At 38.9% G+C, this 19808-nt stretch overlaps 1 protein-coding gene across 4 annotated transcripts; it reads right to left on the bottom strand.

Moving 5' to 3' along the window:
* Window positions 1-736: 736 nt before the first annotated feature.
* Window positions 737-18022, bottom strand: LOC127001580 (probable C-mannosyltransferase DPY19L3). 4 transcript variants are annotated; one of them, XM_050866364.1, is made up of 15 exons: window positions 17858-18022; window positions 17393-17643; window positions 15169-15542; window positions 13897-14046; window positions 12577-12666; window positions 11981-12087; window positions 11123-11278; window positions 10859-10973; window positions 10002-10136; window positions 8297-8527; window positions 7563-8094; window positions 6252-6475; window positions 4334-4555; window positions 3292-3456; window positions 737-2893 (listed from the first exon to the last, which is right to left on the bottom strand). In XM_050866364.1, exons 3-15 carry the CDS (start codon window positions 15526-15528, stop codon window positions 2735-2737), a joined length of 2646 nt encoding a protein of 881 aa, XP_050722321.1. In that variant the 5' UTR covers window positions 15529-15542; window positions 17393-17643; window positions 17858-18022; the 3' UTR covers window positions 737-2734. The 4 variants fall into 4 exon arrangements, with proteins under 4 accessions (XP_050722321.1, XP_050722322.1, XP_050722319.1 ...); XM_050866365.1 differs by lacking the exon at window positions 17858-18022 and adding an exon at window positions 17743-17843; XM_050866362.1 differs by lacking the exons at window positions 17393-17643; window positions 17858-18022 and adding an exon at window positions 17701-17848.
* Window positions 18023-19808: the final 1786 nt, after the last annotated feature.

Here is a 19808-nt window from a genome sequence, read left to right as displayed (position 1 = left end):
TGCCTTATTATGGATCATTAGATAGAACCTTCCCATGATCAGAACCATTAATTTTATCATGGGGCCGTTCAAATATTCGTAACGCGTAAGAATCGAGGGGGGTAAGGTGCAACAAGTGTGGCAGGGGGAGGGGTGCAGCCAGATGTTCAAAGGTTCTCAGATTTTTTTTTTCCCAACGTGGAAATCAAGTAAATGGCAAGAGATAATTTTCATTTCAAATTTATCTGAGTGATAACAAAATTATGAAAAAAAACTAAAGGTAATAATTTGCTGGTATTAGGCTAGACATGTTATTGTATTTGAAAAAAAAAATTAAAAAAATAGAACCTAACTAAAGGGAGGGCTACATAATTATATAGAGTATAGGGTTGTGTTATAGCTATAAGGCATGAAAAGCAGGGAGCAGGGTAAACATTAACCAAAAAAGCATTAGGTAATTCTTCAATGTCCACTGTCTAAAAATTACGTTTTTTTTCATGGGTGAAGGAGGCAAGGTTTTAACTACCTTGGACTAGACAATATAAAACGAAGAAACATAATCACACAAATTATATTGAATTATTCCTAGACGAAGATATATTTTGAGTTCATGCTTGTATGTTCCCCCATCAATACAGCCTTTCCTGTATTTGTCAATCTGTGTTACATAACATACCTAAGAATACATGGATAGATTACAAATGAAAGTGATGCAGATGACTGAGCTCAAAAAGAGGAAACTTAGTAAAGGAAGGGAACATGTAACCAATTTTTAATAAATGTTTGTAAAAATACAGAAGTATGTCCTTCAACACATTATGTAGATTTGACTATATGCAGTTATCAATACATAATTATCACTTAGTAAATTTAAGGTATGGAATTCAGAACACACCAGTAAATAGTCATACTGTTACCTGTCTTACTCTGGATAAATAATTTGTTAACATTTTTATCCAATGACCAGTGAGCTTTATGACATCATCTACAGAGTAACAGTATGCCCATAACTGGTCAGAAGGGGCACTCAGGCTCATCATGTTACAGTTACCTGGTGAGTTAGTCATCATACTCAGGTAACTGGTGTGTGTTCAGTAATTATACATTCTACAGATTGAGAAAAGGTAAAATGTATTTTTCTGGAAAAAAAACTTGTCTAATAAAATATATATCAGTGTAATCCAACAATTCCATACACACACGCACACAAAAAATCTTTACAAAGTATTTTTGATAAATTACTAGTTTTGTTTGGACGATGCTCACTAGAATACTTTAATTATCATCTCACCCATTTTCTGAAAATGAGCAAATCATCTTAGCTGCCATTTTATTCATTGATTAGCTTTTAAATCAGTGTATTGCATAGACATTTAGACTGCTCATTATGTGATAAGTAATGTTCTAATGCAATGATTTAAATGCATTTACATATGTGCACAGTAATTTCTAAATGCATAATGTTACATGGTGGTAGAAATGATGGTACACTGGACGTCTTCTCAAGGTTTCTTCTCGAGGGTTTTTCCACCACCCATTACAGTTGAAATGTTGGCTTACAATGTTTGTGCCAGGCAAAAATGTTGGCCCATATGTCCATTGTGAAAAACAAACTGGTACAGACTGAATGATCACTACTGAGTATGCCTAAGGCATAATTGATTGTATATGACACAGGAAACCAGTGATAGACATTTCATAACTGCCATACAGCACTTTCATGCTTCATAGAAAAGGGCACAAGAGATATTGAGATTGAAAAAAGCCCTCTTGCTGAAATTGTAGGAGTCTGCAACAAGACTGAAGATAAAGATGAAAGCTGGTACTTGCAAAATTTATGATTACTGAAAGATAAGCAGAAAATGTTCAGACCTAAGAGTTGCAAAGACAAAGATGTAATGTTACAATTTGGGAACATCCTTCCTGAGAGAGTCTAGTTCATGTTTTTTTTTCAGAGTAAGGTGCCACTCTGTCTCCAGAATGATCAGGAGCCCTTCCATGTGGTTGTAAGAATAGATTAATCCATAATGAGTAGCATCAAAATATGTTTGTAGACCAACAGTCTAATTGGATGGTACCTAGACAGGAATGAGATCAGGAGTGCCATAATAACTATGAGTCAAGGTAGCTGCATCTCCTGCAGCCACCTACTTAAGTTGCTAAAACCTTAATAGTATTAGAATTCATGCTCTTGTGGAGGGTTGCTACTGTGAACTGCATACAATGGAATGTTTGCAACCCATGTCAGTCAGCATCATGAGGGTATTTTCTTCATTACACGAGGACACAAGAATCTTCCATGATTACATCACAATTCAATGAAAATTGCCAAGTCCACAAATCTGTGCTCCATGACAAAGAGTACTCAAGGAAGTAAATAATTTTCTCTAAAATGACAATGCCATGTTACGCACAAACCATGACGAACATATTCTATTATTTTTGGGGGCAAACTTACTACTACTATCTGTATGGTCTCCAAATATTTTTGTTAGTTAAATGTTATAAGAATGTTTATGAATAAAATTTGAAAATATACAACTTGAATGATATTTCCACCATGTCTTCCCATAATGTGAAGAAACTAAAACTTATTCATAAATGTACAACCAAAATATAATAATATACATTTTTAGAAGCAGAGTATACATAAAACAAACAGGTATACTGTTTTTACATATAACTAAAATGTTTGAATATACATAGCTACATAAAACTAATCCAGATGGCTCTTTCCACCATTTATTATCAACTGTTATGTTCCTATCAAGCTGTAAACTCTGAAGGTCTTGTTGCTCATCATAAGGGAGAAAAACTTGCTGTACTCCTTTGTTCTACGGCGCACTGCATCACAGAACCGCCTGTGTTGGGGCACCTGTAGTCCAGGGATGCTCTTCACTCCTTCCTCTGGCAACTGGAGGAAATAAACACTTGTAAGAAAACTAGATTCAGTGTTATTAGGCTTGAACATTACTACAATGTCAAATGAATCCCTGCATTCAGAATTTACCTCAGTATTCAACCCTACTTATGGCAATGATTGTCACAACTAATGATGTATGCATGATAATATAACTAACTGATTCAACCAAACTATATTTTGGCAGATATTTTATTGAGAGCTTTATGAAGGTAGTAAGAAGGGAGGTTGTGGGCATGCTTTTACTGTGCCCCAACCAGAGACATTTGAAGTCACATGCTATTTTCATCACTTCCTACAAGCATGCTTTCAATATAGGAGAAATATAAACACTTTAACACAGTTTTCTACAATGCTCTTACTTCAACAATCAAAACCAGAAAGATACTAACATGACCACTATGAAGATCCATGATGTCTACCAGTCTGCACTGAGGGTGTTTGGGATCAGGAGGAGCCAAACAGATGCTGTCCTCCAGGATAATGTGAGTGGCACCAATGGACTTCAGGATATTGTAAACAGTCTCTGGAGACTCACATCCATAGACCTTGTACACCTATGACAAGAAAAAAGAAGTCACCACTGTTACCTCTACACAAAAATATCTTATTTTCCTATCTCTCGGTTGAAGCTCTAATGCTCTATCTCTTTGGAGCACTCACACTGAAGGGTGGTCACAGAAAAAGTCTCCTGTTCTTTCAATTTAAAGACTCCTTTTTTCACATCACTACTGCAACTTCCTTTAAGTAAAATGTGTGTAAAGAGTGAGACAGTTTTGGGAGGGGAGATGATTGAGGAACCTAAATAACTACAAATTGTTCCATCTAAGCATGAAGAAATATGGGGAGATTTGAGGGAGATAGCAGTGAAGGGGAAGCAGGTAATATTCACTCAAGAAAATCTTGATAGGAGATGTGATACTGGAAGTAAAGAGGACACTGAGAAGTAGTAGTTTTACCAACCATGACCAGCCGAGGAATACATGAGATGGAAGAGGGGAGTTCATGATGTAAAAAAATGGTATATGACCAAAAAGAAGGGTATTTTTTGTCACTGTCACTCTCTTAGAGTGGGTTTAGAACAGGGCACTAGATCTATGAATAGATAGAAATATGTCCTAATGATTATAATGATGATAGTAATAAAAGTAAATATCCCATGTTACTAACCTTTTCAGGACTGTGTGAACCTAATATGTGTGACATCTGAGCAATGGAGTAGATAGATGAAACATTTGAAACATTTATTAATAGCCTATTAGGTGCAGTTACATATGTTGATGTACATGTCGTTAGAGGCCAGCCTTTATATAAGCATAAGCTTTTCAGGCAAAGACACATGGATAGGTTATGATGGCTATAATGGTGCAGATGATGAAAAATGAACATCCAGTGTGATTGACCTTTCTGAAAGACTATGATGAGTGTCTCTACCTGATGGGTGCGGCGTCTGAGCCAAGAGTCTTCATAGTGAGGGTGGTTGGTGATGTGACGGCCAGTGCACAGCTTCACACCCGCCAGCAGCTGCATGGACCCGGCAAACACGGCTGTGGGTGGGGTGTGTGACTGGATCCATTCCATCAGCTCCACTGTGTCAGGATCCCAAAACTCATACATTTCTTCAGGCCAGATTTCAGAGGAAAATTGGCTCCAGAACTGGGGAAAAAAAAGCATTCAATTTTAAGTTTGGGAAAAACAGAGGTCATACATAAGCACTGAATTTTGTGTATATATTACATATCTATGGCCTTAATTTATTCCTCAGTTGAAAATATCATAGCCTTGTAAGTTTGACATTTACAGATCATCATTTACATGAATATACAATACCGTGCATATAAAGCTTTGTTTAACCCACAAATTGTGGCAAACCTCTATTGAGACTTTGCTGGAAGTGTACGGCAAACCTCACGGAAGGCATGATATTCAAATATGTACAAAAACTGTGCCATTGCTTGGAAGTTGAGTGACATGCAGCACAACATGTCATCTCTCGATAGCACCTCACACTACGCACCAGTTGCCACAACTGGGCTTTTTACATCAGTTTTTTTTTTTGCTTCTAGCTAGAAGTCTTGGAAGATTTTAGGTATATTAACTTAATTACAAGTTAATGTGAGGAAATTATGTAATGATCAAAACTTGTAATTAATGGTTCATAAAGAAAGTTACAGTCATGATTACAGGGAGATAGGTAGGCTGCATTCCAAGCTAGCCTGGTAAACTGAGCTTCCCAGCCACTTGGTTCTCAGTCTAAGAAGGTCTCTTACTCATATTGTATTGTAATGGAAATGCAGGGGCCTGTTTTTTCAGTAAACTAGGAGCTTTTAGTAGAGTCATCTAGGAAATTTTAGCTTCATCTGGTGGCAACACTGCCACGCACCCTGCACTGCTGCATTGGCTCACTGACGCTCATGCCAAACTTACAACTTCTGACCGCAACACTTCAAGACACATTGTTTATGAATACTGAATTATATACGGTAGAATGCGGGATTCTATCTAAAAAACATTTAGGTACATTTCAACCAATTTGGCAATACTCATTTTTTCTTTTTCTTTTTGCTATGTTCCCGCACAGGCCTTGTATGCCTCGCCACCCCCTGTCACAGTTTACGGGTTAATAGTATACACCTTGGAACTGCTTTTCTACAAGTCAGTCTGATGTCACACTTTCGATAACACAGGGGCATTACATGGTGTCAGCAATGTCATTATACTCAGAGAAATTATCTATGGTAACAGTCTTTCAATTGCTTAATTGTGCTGTGTGGACCTTCCTTACCCAATTTGACATTAAATGTTTACCCATTTCTTGAGGCTCAGTATCAACCCTCTTGATGTGGAAAACAGGGCTCTGATGATACCTATGATGATAATGCTGCCTATGATGATGATGATGATGATAGAGACAATGATAAATATTAAGCCTTTACACCTCAATAAGCAGATCAACATTCAAACTTTGTTGCTAATAATTTCCAAGAGAATGAAATAATAGAATCATCAATGAAGTGAGTTCCCATGACCACAGCACACTCCAGTTACTTATCTTCATTATTTGAGTGCTAACTTTGATGAAGTACTTGAGACCATTCATTTTGAGAAAAGGCATGATCTAGATAGGAGTTGATACAGTGAATGACAACAGTTTAATTTATGTCACTGTTACTGCCATGATCAATATTTCACGTAATTAAATTGTGGGACTGACTACTGTATTAGGTAAGGTGTTTTGTCAAGTGCTAATGAATTCTTCTGAAGAAATGGTGCTTTGGAGAAATAAGCACTAGTATGTTTATTATTATCATTCATTATTATATATGGCAAATTTTCAATATAAGCAACTTACATTGTGTGCAAGATAAACAAGGTAGCTTGAGGCAATGACGATTTTAAGGCCTCCAGGAAACCAGTGTGGAAAGCGCACGGCCCGCATCCCTGGCAGCTGAGTGAGAGCCAGACACACCCGGCTGTCAGCCATCACCACCCCAGCAATGACACACACAGTGGGCATCCACAGGACCTTCAGGCGCAGGATGAGTGCAGCCAAGACAGTCCAGATCACAGACATTGCTGTTGGTGAAGGTAGTGTAATTTGATATGTGACTATATACTTGTGCATGTGTGTGTGTGTGCATACATGTGTGGGCAGGTGGGTATCATTCACCCAAGCACTGATTATAGGCTAGACTCATGATTAACTGATTTATGGGTACAGATGGAACCTCACTAACCACACACCACCATCATGATTCCTAAAGGGGAGACAGTAACCTTGTCAGGAAAGAATCTTATCAGCCTGAGCAAGATGTGAACTTCAGTAAGGCAGGTGACTGGCTGACATGATATTCACTGCAGGACTGGCATCTGCACAATGGGAATGCACCCTAAACACCGCAATCAAATCTCCTCTCTCTCCTCTGTTCCAATGTCGGTAAGTTCAACCACTTCAATCTCTCTTCATAAGTTAAGTCTTTGTGTTCTGGAACCAATTTGTTGCTGCCCTCTGAATCCTCTCTACTTTCCTTATATTCAACTTTGTATTCGGTGACCATACTGTTGTGTGTACGTGTGTGTGTGTGTGTGTGTGTGTGTGTGTGTGTGTGTGTGTGTGTGTGTATTTACCAAGTTGTGACATACGGGAAAAGAGCTACGCTCGCGCTGTCCCGTCTCCATATCTGCTCTTGTCCAACTATTCCTTAAAATCATAAATGTTTCTTGCACAAACCACCTCCTCCTCTAGCCTGTTCCATAGCTCAATGCTTCTGTTTGGGAAGCTAAACTTTTTCACATCTCGCCAACACTTGGTCACCCTCAACTTCTTTCAATGTCCTCTCGTTTCTCTCTCATTCCACACTCCACTCCGCTCACCACCCTGTACACCGCTATCAGGTCTCCTCTTTCTCTTCTTCTCTCCAGGGTTGTGAGCCCCATGCTATTGAGTCTCTCCTCATATGTCTGATCTCTAAGTTCTGGTACCATCTTAGTGTGTGTGTGTATGTGCATGTGTAAAATACCTGATGCAAAAAAAATGCCATATTTGGGAAGAAATGAGAAGCGTTCAAAGTTGCTATGAGATTACTAATCTTCATTCACAAATGCCAGCCTAATCCCAGCTCTTTTAAGACTAAACAAAAGTTAAATGGAGCATCATGCTTACCTACATAGAACACTAGGTCAGGCCTTCCTTGTATGACCTGTTCTGTGAGGGAGTGAGGAGAGCTGTCACAGCCACTCTGTGCTACAGCATCTTTACTTCTTATATGTAAGCCATCAGCCTCCTCTTCATATGTCATATTTGAAAATGCCTCCTTGTTCTGGTCAATAATTTTTGTTGCTTCTTCTAATCTTCCATACTGATTGTATAAATACATTTCTGAAGCAATATTAGAAGCTTGGAAATCCATTTCATGAATACTTTTAAAGAATTTCTCTGTCTCTGAATTCTCTGCTACTACTGAGGCATTGCTAAGGAACAATCTCAGAGTAGATATACAGTATATGATGATCCCAGTGCCATAGACAACAAGGAGTCCACTCTCACACAGTCTGCTCACTGTCTCTAGGTCCATGTAGTCAAAGGCCTCAGTGCACATGTAGAGCTGGGAGTCAAAGTCTCGTGGATCTCCCATTTGAAGTTTGGAGAGGAGAAGTTGGTAAACGTGAGAATCTGCGTCTATGTTCATAAAAATCTGAAATGGCATTTTGTTTTGAACAGCAATGAAAACAATGGAAATAACTAAACAACTGAAGTGAAACAGTACTAAAATCTGTTGAATAATTTGATACAGGAGCAAACACAAGAAGAATACTGCTACAAAGACTTGGGTCTTGATATGTTGTATTTTAGTGACATTTTACTAACTGATTTTAAAAGAAAAAAATAAGCCTTACTTTTATAGCACCACTAATGAGGATGGTGGCCAGAAGAACCAAGGACATCTCAGCTGCAGCAATTGTAAATCTCAAAAAGCCTCCTAGGCTGCCATCTGAAGGTGTGGCACTGATGACAAAGGCAGGCACCACCATGGACATTGCTGGGGAGGACACCAGGAGGGGCGGACTCTTCTGAACAATACAGGTGACCACCAGACTGATGCCCACCAGGGCCACCATCACACTCACCTGTACAAGGGCACCTCAACTTTACTCAGTTCTAGCAGCTGTAGAAAAACAGCTTTGGTCCTTTAGTTTCATATATTCAACATGACAGAATGAAATGAGAAGCTGTGTGATTAATATTTTGGCAATCATCATATAATTACAACAAGCTTGTGATATGTATATATATGTACATATGTGGTTGCCTTTTTCTCTTTTGGGTGAAAACATATTAGAGAATGTGTAATAAAAGCCAAAAGGAGCAATGTCATGAAAATGTTGCCATATTGTGAGCATTTATTTTTGTCTAAGTTGTTGCTATTGACAATAACTTGATTTGCTATGACTTACTTGTAGTAAAACTCTTCACTACACTTCCAAAATCACAAAGTGACAAGAATATTCATAAAAGAAAATTACAATAAAATTTAAGATCTGACAAGAATGAAATAAAAATTCACAAAGTACTTTAAGATCTTCCAGGCAATACAAGCAACCATTGCAATATGATCAATTGCTTATAATAATATTATTATTATTATTATTTTTTTTTTTTTGCGTCGTTAGGCTTTTTGTCTGGTGGGGACTGATGGTCGGCCCAGCCCGTTCTGGCTCAGGCGAGTGTTTATAGTGGCGCCTTCTTGTTTTGGCTCATGCTGCCCCCCGGAGCTCATCTTTGAGCCTCTCTTTGGAGAGGTAATCTAGAGTCTGGGTTGATAGGTGGTTTTCAGGGGAGCATGTGGGTAGTCTTAGGCCACTCGGTAGTGACTGAAAAATCCCAGCTGTGCGGTGGCCAGGATTCAAACCCACATCCCTCCTGGAGCTCCTAGACAAGACGCTGGCACCGCCTCCCCTGATCATGAACTTTTCCTACCAAAAATCTATAAAGATCCCCTAACAATTGACTGAGGTGGTACGATCACATGATCATTAGGTTGCACATCAGTGGTGCAATCGTATGATACAACACCACACAGGGGAGGGTACTCCCTACCCATGGTATGTACAATCTCTGTCTGTAGTCAAACTAATCCATATGTCTTTCCTGTGTATCCCTGTCTGCAAAGTGTTTGTGTTCAATCTGTGTTTTGTTATTTTGTCTCAGCAAAAATGGCATTAAGTGTGGTGGAAGTGAATTTGCCAGCGTCCAAGCCAGAAAGCAAAGGATGCCGAACATTTTGAAGTGTCACTGTTAGAGTCAAGGTGTAAACAACATGGAACAATATATTTGATTACATAATCATTGCAAAGAAAAACTCATCAGTTTCTTTAGGACTATTTTAAGTTTGAAATTTCATTACTATTAGGAAAGTTAGGGACATATCCTAATTAAATCCAGCTTATAATGCTACCAGTGCATGAGAGACCAATTTATGATCAATTTTTGATGAATGTAACCCAACTGTATTTAGAGAGATGCCAATAATTAGGTTAAGGGTGCCAAATTATTCACTTAAAATGAAAGGTGGTCTTCATGAAGCATATAAATATGTCTTACCTTAAATGATGGAAGTAGCAGAAACCTGCTAAGAATCATTAAACAAAAAAGTTGGCAGAGAAGAACAAATGGAGCAAACTGCCAACTCAATAGGAATATCACTGTTAGCAACATGATTATTCCCAGCTTGAGTTTCTGGAAAATGAAATATGATTAGGAATCAGTTTAGCTTTTGGTCGAAGTACAGGTAACTCTCGATTTACGCGAGTTTGGTTAACGCGTTTTTGAAATAACGCGGGGTCCAAAATCCAAATAAATGTTTAATTTACACGTTTTTTCACATATACGCGATATCTTATGAAGTGGCCACCAGATGTCTCACGCAACTGGACTCACACGGCACCGCGGCCACATAGCTGAGCTCAGTTCTTCCCGCGCGCCACTTGAACAACAATACAGTACCCATGCTGCCACGCTACTCAACAATAGGGGTGGGCAGGTATCGGTACCAGTATCGGTACTAATGGTACCAGCTATACGGTACAGTACCGGTACCAGACTGCTCGGTACCGGGGCCAATACTAGCCAGTCGCTCATGGTGTCCCTCATTTCTTCCTCACACGAGTGAGGCTGAGAGTGAGTGCCTGAGTGGATATCTCGGTGATATGGATATTCTCTCTCTCTCTCTCTCTCTCTCTCTCTCTCTCTCCACTGAATGAAGTGAATATTTATTTTTCGATAGAAACCTTCCTCTTGTTTGATTTACATTGTTTTTGATTTATGCGACCTCTTCAAGGACACAATACTCGCGTAAATCGAGAGTTACCTGTATAAACATTGAAGTACACAATGAAACTATATGCAATTTTTTACTATACATATAAAAATGAACAAAAAATAAGTTGAACAGCACTAACCTGCCAGTTCTGTGATCTGATGTACATGCATGTGAAAAGTAACTGAAGAAACAAGACAGGAACAGCAAAACTTTCTCTTAATGGAATGGCATAGTTGACTCGTGTGGCATCAACCCTGTAATGAATGAAATTATTACATTGTGATTAACTGCTTTCATAGAAAAGCGAGTAACCTATGATACTCAGTGTGTTCAAGAATGCTGCTTCAGCTTATATCAAGACACTTGTAACTTAATATTACATGCAGCTCTTACTGTACTGTACCTGTGGACAATGAAGAGGGTTACTGCTATCATCCCAGCAAACACAGAGTCACTCAGAAGCCAAGCAGTTATGTATAGTGTAGCTCCATATACACCATGTAAATAAAACACATTTGACACATAGAACATGCTTGGAGCTGTTTCAGGAGACAACCACCTGGAAAGAAAACATCCTGCTGTGATTTTTTTCATCAATTTCTCTCAAATATTTATGAGTACATGAACTTGCCAATGGCAGAGCTGCGTATGGCAAGGATCAACTGTACCCTGTATTTATACACAGGTAAAGAGGTTAGAAGGGGCAAAGGTAGGCCTAAGTAGGTTTGAAAAGTGACATTGGAAAAAACATTTGCTTCCTCAAAACACACACAGCATTTTATACACCAAAGATATAAAAAGCTGTGCCCCTCTAGGAATACTGTATCTTGTATGGTAAGGAGTAGAAACTATTGATCAACCTTTAGGAAGTGCACAAAGAGGAATGGATAGAGAAAATGTGGGCATAACATGGAGACAAAGGTTGAAAACATATTAGTAACAATTAAGAAGAAATGGACTTGGGAAGATCGTATCATGTGTAGAACTGATACAAAATGGACAACCAAAATAACAGACTGGTAACACAGAAACTGTATAAGCTAGGGTAAACAAAGGACCAAGTGGAGAGATGAAATTAGAACATTTGCAAGAGAAGAGTGGATTACACTAACATCTGACAGAGAAATGTGAAGAACTTAAGGAAAGACCTTTTTTTTTTCATGGACTAGTAATAGCTGAAGATGATCAGATATCATCACATTTATATAAAAAATTCTGAATACATATGATTGCATTTTTGAGTACTAATGTCCCAACTGACCTGTACAAATAACTGATGATCATTTCTGGTAGAATATTGAACCGGTGAATTATATTAATGGTGCGGCCATGCTCTGTTGCATTATCTTGAAGCAACTGACGATACCCCTAGAAAAAGAAATGATGGGGGTAATATTTAGGAAAACCCTTTATGCAGTACACAAAACATCTACATATTAGTTTTATATCCTACATACTAACACACATTGCTTATACTGAAGAATAATTGGCAGGTGCCACAAAGCTGCCCACCTTGTCTTTCAGCCTGTTTGGGGAAAATGTTCATTATACCCAAACTTAGGCCAGTTATATCATGTCACACATTTCATCTTTTTATTACATTTGCATGTCTGATGAAATCTCTAACTTTACCAGGGACAAAATGTAAAAATGGAAGAAGGATGAAAAACAACCTAGAGAAGACTGGGCATTGGCAAGGACCATGAAAATAGCAAAATCACAAGTAATATGAAGGAGGAAATTAGTTTTCAGAAGAATACTGGTGAGGAGAATGATTCACCAAACCTTGAAGCTCTCTGTGTAACCGTGCATGAAAAAGAGAAAGGGCGGCATTTTTTTGTGTCTCCAATAACTCACCTCCATCCAAGTTGGAGCGCTGATCAGCTGCTTGAAGTAAGAGTAGTACAGACCTTGTTCTGTGCGGAAAGATATTTCTCGTTCAACTTCCTGAAATAACAATACTGATCTCTCATTACTCTTGAAGAAAACAATTTTACTGTTCCCTTTACTTTTTACTACTCACACTCCTGTCATAATCTGCAAAGTCAAAGCAATGTTTTAATTCATATATGACTCAGCAGATTTTAATTACAGTTTGTGAAAATATCTAAGAAAAATATTCATGGTGAGTTGGGGCATGTTTGCCAACTCCAATGCACCACTCCGATCAAAGTTCATTCCAGCAGCCCTGACAGAATGATGCTCACCCTAAGGCAACATTTTCATTCGTTTACTTCTAACTCGCTTATTGTGACAGAATGAAGTGTGCAGTTTTTCGTTGTTAAATTTTCAGTTGTTGTCTACAAACTCTGTATTGGTGAAGTATTTTCATTCTGTTATTTATTCCCTGCAGTCAAAATTACAAGAAGTGTTATAACATACTCTAAAGGAACAACACTGCCAAAGTTGTTGCCATATTTTGAGTATTGTTTTTGTCAGTTGCTGGAATGGACTAAAGTACTCATATCAAGAAAAGACTAAGCTGAGATTTAAAAAGAACAACTATCAAAGCTGCACATCTTTGGGGATTACATGTATGATTAATTTTCCATGACATTTCTTTTTCTCAGTATGAGTTTCTATCAATATATCCATCACCTTGTTCCCCCTCAGAAACTTCTCTATAGAGGGTGACAATGGCAGAATTCTATACTTTTCTGTGTTCTGGCACTTCTTCTCTGTGCATTCAGTCTCTAGCCTGCCAATTTACTCCCCTTGCTGTTGTAGTGACCTGCCAAACATGTTAAGTCAAGCATGGCCCATTTGGTAAAACAGTATCCCTTATGGCTGCTGGTTAAAGTGGTGGCTCCCCATCTTGCTGGTCCCAGATTTGATCTCTGGCAATGGGAAGTTTATTTCCCCTTTCTGAGATAGATCAATTTCTCATGTGTTGCAAGAGCAATATTAACTTAAGTCTCAACCCCTCTCCCCTTTACAAAGATAGACAATCTGCTTCCGGTGGCAGGACACCCTTAGCATCTGGCAGGAGTGGAAGGCCCTAACTATAACTTTTACACTCATTATTCATTACTTTCTCCATCCCATCTTGACACACCACATGCTCCTCTTAAATAGCTCCTCTTGAATAGCTTAATTCATGATATAAGTATTAACTGTAAGAGTGTGCATGAATTGGCAAACATGCCCTTTAATAGAAAAAGGTACTATGAAACTTACCTTAATATTTGAAAACCAAAGTTTGTTTTCGAGCAGAGTATTAAGGTACTGTGGGTACTTGGTGAGGGTGACCACTATGACAATGATGCCCACAGTGGCACTCAGGATCCTCCATAGCAGACAGTACATGGCTGTGAGCTCCTCCTCAATCTGACGAGGAATAAACTTTTCAGAATTACCCAAGAAATGTCGATTAAAACAAACTTCTTTGGCCTGACAAGTTTATCCATCTCCATAATGGGTTGCTGTATTTGAGTCCATCCATATGTCCCGGCTCTGAACTTTGTCTTCTACAAGCCCCTACTCTCGTTGATCTCTCTTAACACAGTTTAACTAATGAGACTGGTCCTTTTCTCTTCCTTCTCCTATGCACTTCCATGTCTATTACTATTCTTTCCACATACCCGTCATTTCTTTTCATGATATGTCTGTATGTCTTCAATCACAAATAATTATAGTTAAAATACCACACACAAAGTGGACCCCTATAGCATTATAACATTTGGATATGATTTGGAAAGAGGAAATCAATCATTTTCATCACCAGTGAAACAATGAACCACAGAGACAAGGTGACAATTCAAAAGAGTGTTCCAGGTAAAAATAGTTGGAGACCAATCCTGAACAACCACCTGCATTATTAGAGCTACACATTTTCAAAAAATGGAAGGTAAAGGGAAAGGTAAAGTTTGGGGCATATATTGTAGCTGCATAAGGAAGATAGAGCAAAATCTATGAGTGTATGATTACATGGGGACCATATACCTAATACATGAAAAAAGCGGAGTAAGATAAAGTATACCATTACTATTTTTTAATGCATGAGCATGCACGTGTCTGTGTGTGTGTGTGTGTGTGTGTGTGTGTGTGTGTGTGTGTGTGTGTGTGTGTGTGTGTGTGTGAAAATTAAAATAGAGGAGTATAAATGCAACTATGAAAGAAAGATTGACATCATAATATTCAGGTAAAAAAAAATACTACAAGAACTGAAAAAAAACAACAACTGTAGGTGAAAGTTACAACAGTGAGAGGAGAGGGAATTAGTTATTGCTTTTCAAGTTGTCACAGTTCAAGAAAATCAAGCACTTCTGAGGTCCCCAAAGGAATGAATGTTCACAGTCCATATTTTCACACTATTTTATACATTATTCATATTATTGTAAGTAATGACACATATTACAATTTATTCCATCTCATAATATCAAGTGCCAATCTACACTCCAAGTAATAAAATGGAGAGAACAGTGTCCAGGAGTACTATAGTCAGCTAACCTCTTCATCGTGTTCCTCTTCTGTTGAGAATATGCTCTCCAGGTAGTCATTCACAGTGTCCATAATGCTTCTTGGTTTAACTCCAGTGGACTCATTTCCCACTTCTGTCGTGCTGTTTTCAGAATTTTCTTTGAGTACTTCAACATCAATTTCTTTGTCTGAGTTTTCAGTGTTTTCTTCACTTGAAGCAGCTTCTTCTTTGCAATGTCTTTCTTCTTCTTCTTCTTCATCTTCTTCTTCTTCTTCTTCTTCTTCTTCTTCTTCTTCTTCTTCTTCTCCTTCTTCCCCTTCTTCTCCTTCTTCTTCTTCTTCTTCTTCCTCTTCTTCCTTATCCATGTCTGATATCGTACTTGGTTTCATCCTCTTATGATACTCTGTAGAAAATATAATATACTTTAATTAATCTTTTATTGCTATGATACTTTGAGGAAAATACTGAAACAATTAAGAGTGTTTGAAATATTAAAGGGATTATATTACTGTATTTAGTTGGTTTAATTAAGGTTAAAATTTTGGGTTGGGTTTTGGCACATATAGTTTTTGAGGGGGGGAGGGAAGGAGTCAGCCATTTGGGTAATGTTATAGTCAGACTCAGCCATAAAGTCAGATTAAGTGGGATCCATTTGGGGCCACAGCTCTGCCAGATTTATCCTTAGGGGTATGGACAGTAAATGCGAATTAACCATTGCTGCTATGGCAGGAGGACAAGCTAAATTCAGTGGCCCAAAATGGTCAAGGGCCCCATTTATATTTGGAAGACAAATTTGGGTCTCACTAATTTTCAATTTTGTAAACAAAATGTAACAAAATGTTGTCAAAGAAATAGGGCTCTTCAGGGCCCTTCCACTCATGGAGACCATTATAGACCTAGGAATCTAAGGCAATTGATTGCTCATATTCTAAAAATTTTCCGCACCCACTAAACCCCGCAGCTGCTTGGCTCATTGTGAAATGTCTAGGAACGCCCCTGGGTATGGACAGCTGTCAGAGTAGCTGTCATCGAGCATGGAAATGAGGGAGGAAGTGGCATGGTGTCTTTATTTCTGACAACGTTAGAAACCAAAAATGTCACGTGCTATGGGTGAAGTGTGGTATGCTGAGATGGTTCGGACATGTGATGAGAATGAATGAAAATGAATTTGTGAAAAAGAGTGTATGAGGGAAGGATTGAAGGAGGGGGTGTCAGGGGAAGACTACCTGTGAAGAGGATCAATAGGGTGAGCAAGTATTCGAGTGAGTGAGTTGGAAGTAGCAGGACTGAGTGTGCTGAGAGGGAGTGCCAGAACAAGGAGAGAGGGAGACAGTTCTGTTGTGGCCACCCCCTGAAGGGAAGTTCCCGTGAGGGAGCATGGCATCGGAGATATAGATAGATAGATACAGAATATTATATGCACAATATCAAATAGTAAATAGCTTATATATGAGAGAAAGTAATGCTTTGAGAGTAATACGGCAGTGCTGTGGAGAGGCTCAGGCCTCACCCAAACTGACTTCATATTTGTGTCAGACTATAGGGTGTGACAAGGGCAGGACCCTGAAATTTAAGTCCTGTTGAAAGCTAACAACTATTTACCCATCACCAAGGGTTCAAAGGTTAACGACATGCAGGGATGTATGTAGATATTATTTTAGAGATAGCTCAACAATTTGATTAGTTCAGTGCACTTTGAATAGTGTTAAAAAATGAAGCATCACAAAAATATTCCTATGGAAATGGGTATTAGTTTAACCTACTTCAAATAAGAATGCCAGTTTTCTTTCCCCACTGGTGATATGGGTGCCATTCTGGACATTTCTTCATGCTGTGGATATTTGCTATTACAATGAATAACAAGCACCACAGAATACATCGTCTGGAGTTGTCTCAGCTTTGAAATCTTTACAAACCAACACAACCCCACCTTAACCTAATGGATACTACTGGATAGTAACCTATCATTGCTAAAATAGTAACATTTTATATAAAATATGTAACCTATTGCAGTGAAGGATAGCATGCAATTTATCATCAGAATGGATAGTAATCTACCATCAATTTCATTCCATCATCTTCCTGACTATTTCTAGTTATAACAACTATCATCACTTGAATAATCATCTTAAATTACCCAGATATGAATATATAGCATATATGTTTGAAAAAGATCACTCAGTTCTGCTGAAATCAAATGTTGTGTAAGGGAAGGATTACTGTTGCTCTAGTGCAGTCACACCAATTATTTACCAGTGTCCTTATGGGAGACGCAGCAGCTGCTATATATTATCTTCTTTCACGTTTGAGACAGAGCAGTATCTGGCTGCCTTTGCTTCACAGGGGCACAGTGCAGGCTCTGGAGGCTGCTCGCTGCATCCCTCGCTGGTCCTTGAGTCCTCTCGAGTCCCACTAATGCCTCTTCAAGCTAAGCTGCATCGACCCTCTACCGTCGTGTATCGTCCTCCAGCTTTAAATATCTTCAACATAGGTCGTATAATGCGCTGGACGATGTGAAAAAAAAGAAAGATGGTATAAGATTTATTTCAGGTTTGACTCACCCATATATCTATCATCCAGACGCCTCTTTGCTTGCACCTTACTGCCTTTCTCATTACATTCCCGGCTTCATCTTATTCTAACGCCGCGTGCCCTTCACTAGACACCTGACATGTCCCCCTCAGTGCCACAAAACAAGGGACACATGGCTTTGTTTACCTCCAGCCTAGCAGGTCTATGTTTGAAGCAGACGACAGCACTCCCTCCCCTCAGGCTCGATCAAGGAAAGGAGAACTAAAGGAAAATTTGCTGTATTGCTTGCTTTATTGCTTGTTGTAAAGGCACACAACAAAGGAGAAGGGAGGAAAATGCCATCCCGACCAGCAGGTGATTTGCAGTAATACAAGAAACATGTGTAGCCTTTAATATGATTGACTGATTGATTGATAGTTTATTGTTGCAGGTAAACAACAATGGAGAAGGGAGGAACATGCCATCCCAACCCCCAGGCAGGACAATATGTGATTATACAACTATTAGTACATGTGTTCATATCACTATGCATGCAGTGGAGGAGATGATAAGATTCGTAATATTATAACAGAACACTGGACAACAAGGGAATAAAGTGCATGAAACTTTTGATGAGTTTTGGTGAAAAGTCTGGGGAACGGCACTTTAGGGAAAATGTGGGGAAATTTGTTTATCTTCAGCATTTAAGATATCATAAATTAAATGGGAGTACTATCAAAATAAAGTAAGAGATTGATATGATATAATGAAATTGATTGATTGATTGATAGTTTATTGTTGCAAGTAAACAACAAAGGAGAAAGGAGGAACATATGCCATCCCAACCCCCAGGCAGTAATACATGTGGAAGTAGCACCATGAAACTAAAAGATACAATGGTAGGGAACAAGTGCCTATATTGCAGATTTAATAGGAGTGCCGTTGGAGAGGCGCCACTCCTCCGTCCTTCCCCGCAGACTTCAAGAGCCATCGCGAACAGCAGCACTCAGGGGACAACTCTGCAATAGTTGAATTTGATTGTGTACTCTTGAAGGGTCGTGGACGCGATGGAATGGAAGTCATGGCCGTGAAGGTACCCACACACATTATATGGTTATTGTGTCCCCGTGTCATGACGGTGTTCTCATTTTGGCTGTTGTTTTCAGATCGGAGTGGTCTGCTTTAGAGGCAGCCTATAAACTATGGAAATTTACTCCTCTGGTACTTTTGGAATCTATGCCATTAAAGTATTTCTGGAAATATTCGTCAATTTCGAGAGCGTTTTGGGCCCTGTCTGGGGAAATGTAATAGTAATACCCCTTGTGGGAGCCATGCCACCAGTGTGTCCGCCATTTGTCATTCGTTAGTGTCAGGTGGTGGAGTGAGTGGAGCTTCATATCCATGAATTCTTTCGAAACCTTAAACCTAGATTACTGTATTGTTCAGTTCATCCGCTATGAATATATATATATATATATATATATATATATATATATATATATATATATATATATATATATATATATATATATATATATGTATATATATATATATATATATATATATATATATATATATATATATATATATATATGCTCTGGTCGTCTGAATTTTTCTTATTCGTCATCATGCGCCGTTACTTTAATTTATCTGCAGCTGATCAGTCTACGCTTCGTTAAATCGTCAGTCACTCCTGTGTTGCTGCCCGGAGCACCGCCTACCTCAGAAGCACAGAATACCGTGCCGGTGGAGGCCCAAGCGGGGTTGTGTTTAGGGGCCCCCACAATGTACCCCGTCATGTAAAGTTAGGGGCATATTCTATAGCTGCGCGTGGCCTCGGTGTACATCTCCGTCCCACTAACCTTTGAGCTTGTGGTGGTGGGTTTATTTTATTATTATTTTTTTAAATAATTATCAAGGAATTACTATAGTAGACGGTCTTGAGGCGCAATTCCACCGAGCCAACACAGGCAACATGTAACATGCGACTTCCCTGGCTATCAACATGCATGTTGAACGCGGCTAAGCAGGAAACATGCTGAATGACGGAGCGATTCCACCGAGGTAACATCTTGGCAACATGTGGCATGTTATGTTGTCGCCTAGGCCAAGTGTGTTTCAGCCAGTTCGACACAAGGCAACGTGTACCATGCGACTT

This window comes from Eriocheir sinensis, chromosome 21 (assembly GCF_024679095.1).
Source record: "Eriocheir sinensis breed Jianghai 21 chromosome 21, ASM2467909v1, whole genome shotgun sequence".
In the NCBI taxonomy this organism is placed as follows: domain Eukaryota; kingdom Metazoa; phylum Arthropoda; class Malacostraca; order Decapoda; family Varunidae; genus Eriocheir; species Eriocheir sinensis.
This window is presented reverse-complemented; position numbering and strand designations above follow the sequence as displayed.